The sequence below is a fragment of the Cebus imitator genome, unplaced genomic scaffold (genome assembly GCF_001604975.1).
Source record: "Cebus imitator isolate Cc_AM_T3 unplaced genomic scaffold, Cebus_imitator-1.0 Scaffold9, whole genome shotgun sequence".
NCBI classification, from domain to species: Eukaryota; Metazoa; Chordata; class Mammalia; order Primates; family Cebidae; genus Cebus; species Cebus imitator.
The window spans coordinates 11762961-11766165 of record NW_016107324.1 but is presented as its reverse complement, the minus strand read 5'-3'; the positions used below and the strand labels follow the sequence as shown (position 1 = coordinate 11766165).

Here is a 3205-nt window from a genome sequence, read left to right as displayed (position 1 = left end):
AGACAGAATCTTACTCTGTCGCCAGGCTGGAGTATAGTGGCTAATCTCGGCTCACTGCAACCCCCACCTCCCGGGTTCAAGTGATTCTCCTGTCTCAGCCTTCCAAGTAGCTGGGACTACAGGCAGGCACCAGCATGCCCAGCTAATTTTTGTATTTTTAGTAGAGACAGGGTTTCACCATGTTGGCTAGAATAGTCTCTATCTCTTGACCTTGTGATCCACCCACCTCAGCCTCCCAAAGTGCTGAGATTACAGACGTTTGCCACCTTGCCCGGCCTAACATTTTGATCTTCAATGTCTAACTGTTGAATAAATTTCTATAGTAGGTATTATGTTTATTTATCTTGATTTCTTTCTTTCTTTTTTTTCTACAGTAGGTATTGTGTTTATCTTCTTGATTTCTTTTCTTTTCTTTTTTGAAATGGACTCTTGCTTTTGTTACCCAGGCTGGGGTGCAGTGGCACGATCTCTGCTCAGTGCACCCTCCGCCTCCCAGGTTCAAGCAGTTCTCCTGCCTCAGCCTTTTGTGTAGCTGGGATTACAGGTGCCTGCCACCACACCCAGCTAATTTTTGTATTTTCTGTAGAGATGGGGTTTCACCATGTTTGCCAGGATGGTCTTGAACTACTTACCTCAGGTGATCCGCCCATCTCAGCCTCCCAAAGTCCTGTGATTGCAGGTGTGATCTACAGCACCCAGCTTGTCTTGGCTTCTAATGGTTATAAATGTGTACAATATAATGGCCTGATGTAGGTCAAATTTCTTAAGCTTCCACTGACTTTTTAAAAAATCTGGCTTAGGAAATGAGAAGAGATAAACCAGAATTACATGGGATTTTTTTTTAAAACCACTGGGGATTCTGATGGCTTACTTTCTTTGCCATCCCTTTTTGGAAATCCAAAATGCATGCCACCATACCCAGCTAATTTTTGTATTTTTTATAGAGACAGGGTTTCACCATGTTGCCCATGCTGGTCTCGAACTCTTGAGCTCAAGTAATCCACTCACCTCAACCTCCCAAAGTTCTACGATTATAACCAGGCCTAGATTTTCAAATTTTAAATATGTATCATCTCTAGTAATAAAATAATTTATTCTCCTAAAGTGTTAAATTAGACTTACTTATATTAGAGAAGTTTTTGGTTATTAGGAAAACAGTCCTAAAAATGGTGCCAATTTATTTAAGAAATCATTCAAATCTTAAGTGTCAAGCACTAAAGTTAACACAAGAGAAATTCTTAGTAAAAGTTATATATTTTCACAGTCTTCGCTCTTAAATACTTTTGTCTTGGATAACCTTCGCAAAATGTATCCTTTTATATCCAGTACCCTAAAAGTTGCCAGGTTTCACTTGTCTACTTTCTAGTCTGCCTTCAGTATAGATTCCTTCTTTTTTTCTCTCTTTACTTTTGAATTAATCCTCTACCTACTTCACAGGCCGGTTCTTTGATGAGAATGAATCCCCTGTTGATCCGCAGCATGGCTCTAAACTGGCGGATTATAATGGGGATGATGGTAACGTAGGTGAGTATGAGGCAGACAAGCAGGCTGAGCTGGCTTACAATGAGGAAGAAGATGGTGATGGTGGAGAGGAAGACGTCCAAGGTGAGCGTGGGCCTGGCCTCCATGCTGTAACCGTCAAACCCAACTCTTAAGTTTTTTGGTTGAATTTGTGTAGAATTTCCCCCACTTATTATTAGCAGTATAACCTCAATTTTTTTTTTTTCTTTTCCTGGAGACAGAGTTTCACTCTTGTTGCCCAGGCTGGAGTGCAATGGCGTGATCTTGGCTCACTGCAACCTCTGCCTCCTGGGTTCAAGCCTCCTGCCTCAGCCTCCCGAGTAACTGGGATTACAGGCATGTGCCACCAAGCCCAGCTAATTTTGTATTTTTAGTAGAGATGGGGTTTCTCCATGTTGGTCAGGCTGGTCTCGAACTCTCGACCTCAGGTGATCCACCTGCCTTGGCCTCCCAAAGTGCTGGGATTACAGGCATGAGCCACTGAGCCCAGCCAACCTCACTGTTAATACAAAGAGGTTCTGTGCACTTTTTCAGTTTTATTTTGAAAACTATTTTATGATAGTTGTAAATGTGCAAATTATTTTGATTTTTAAAATTTTGGTCATCTTATGTATATTATTCATACAGCTACAATGTAAAACTCAGAATCTTAACAAATTTTAGAATTAAATTGTTTAGAATGACTCTAGACTTTACCTAAGGCAAATGCTTCTAGAAAATATACTTTTCCAATTTCTAATTTGAAAACATTTCATTATTTCAGGTACAAATATTGCCCAGGTAGCTTTTTCATTATAAGGAAAGCCACAAAGGGAATGGTCTTCTCCACACTGAAGATAAGATTATTTCACCACTCACATAGCAGAGGAAGGCTATTTTTGAATTTTTTCTGAGAGGCTTAAAATTTATATTTAACAATCAGTATGTGAAGATTTATTTTACATTTAATACACAGATTCAACATATTTTTCTTATTCACTGTGTTACTTCTGCTGAGCATTTAACTTAGTGAAAGTTCACAGTCTACCTGTATGCATGCAGCCCTACCCATGCATGCATATCAGAGTGTTTTGTTTTATTGCAAGTTTTTAGGCCAGTTTTCTGCCTGCTTATATTGTTTATTGTTTAGTAGTATTTGTGGAGCTATTTCTCTTTTCTACAAAAGTTGATTGTGACCTTAGTGTATGATAAATTAAATTTTTATGTGATGCATGGAAATTTTTCATTGTATCCTGTTTTGATTTCTTCCTTAGCTGTTTTTAAAGTAATTAAATTTTTATTTAGGTTCATGACAAGCATTGTTTTTATAAAACCCAGAAGAAAATATAGTTGTTGTAGAAAATTATATGGTTTGTAGAAAAAAGGGAAACTAGCGCACGACTCTGACTGCTACCTAGGCACTGTTCTAATAGTTCATTTTAATTTTGGAAAAATATGATTGTTGGGGATAGAAAAGATTAATATGTGCTAGGACTTATATAAGGTTATATTTATAAGAATTTCTCAAACATGGCCGGGCGTGGTGGCTCAAGCCTGTAATCCCAGCACTTTGGGAGGCCGAGGCGGGTGGATCACGAGGTCAAGAGATCGAGACCGTCCTGGTCAACATGGTGAAACCCCGTCTCTACTAAAACTATAAAAAATTAGCTGGGCATGGTGGTGCGTGCCTGTAATCCCAGCTACT

The 3205-nt window shown here is 39.0% G+C and overlaps 1 protein-coding gene across 3 annotated transcripts in view; it reads left to right on the top strand.

Annotated features, from left to right (window-relative positions):
• The window catches only part of GOLM2 (golgi membrane protein 2), a 121285-nt gene that overhangs the window by 107916 nt on the left and 10164 nt on the right, over positions 1–3205 (top strand). For 2 of the 3 annotated variants that reach the window (XM_017545877.2, XM_017545869.2), the window contains exon 9: positions 1438–1605. The exons of the other annotated variant lie outside the window; for it this stretch is intronic. In XM_017545877.2, the coding sequence (XP_017401366.1) occupies positions 1438–1605 (168 nt within the window). The remainder of the gene's footprint in view (positions 1–1437; positions 1606–3205) is intronic. 3 annotated transcript variants of the gene reach the window in all.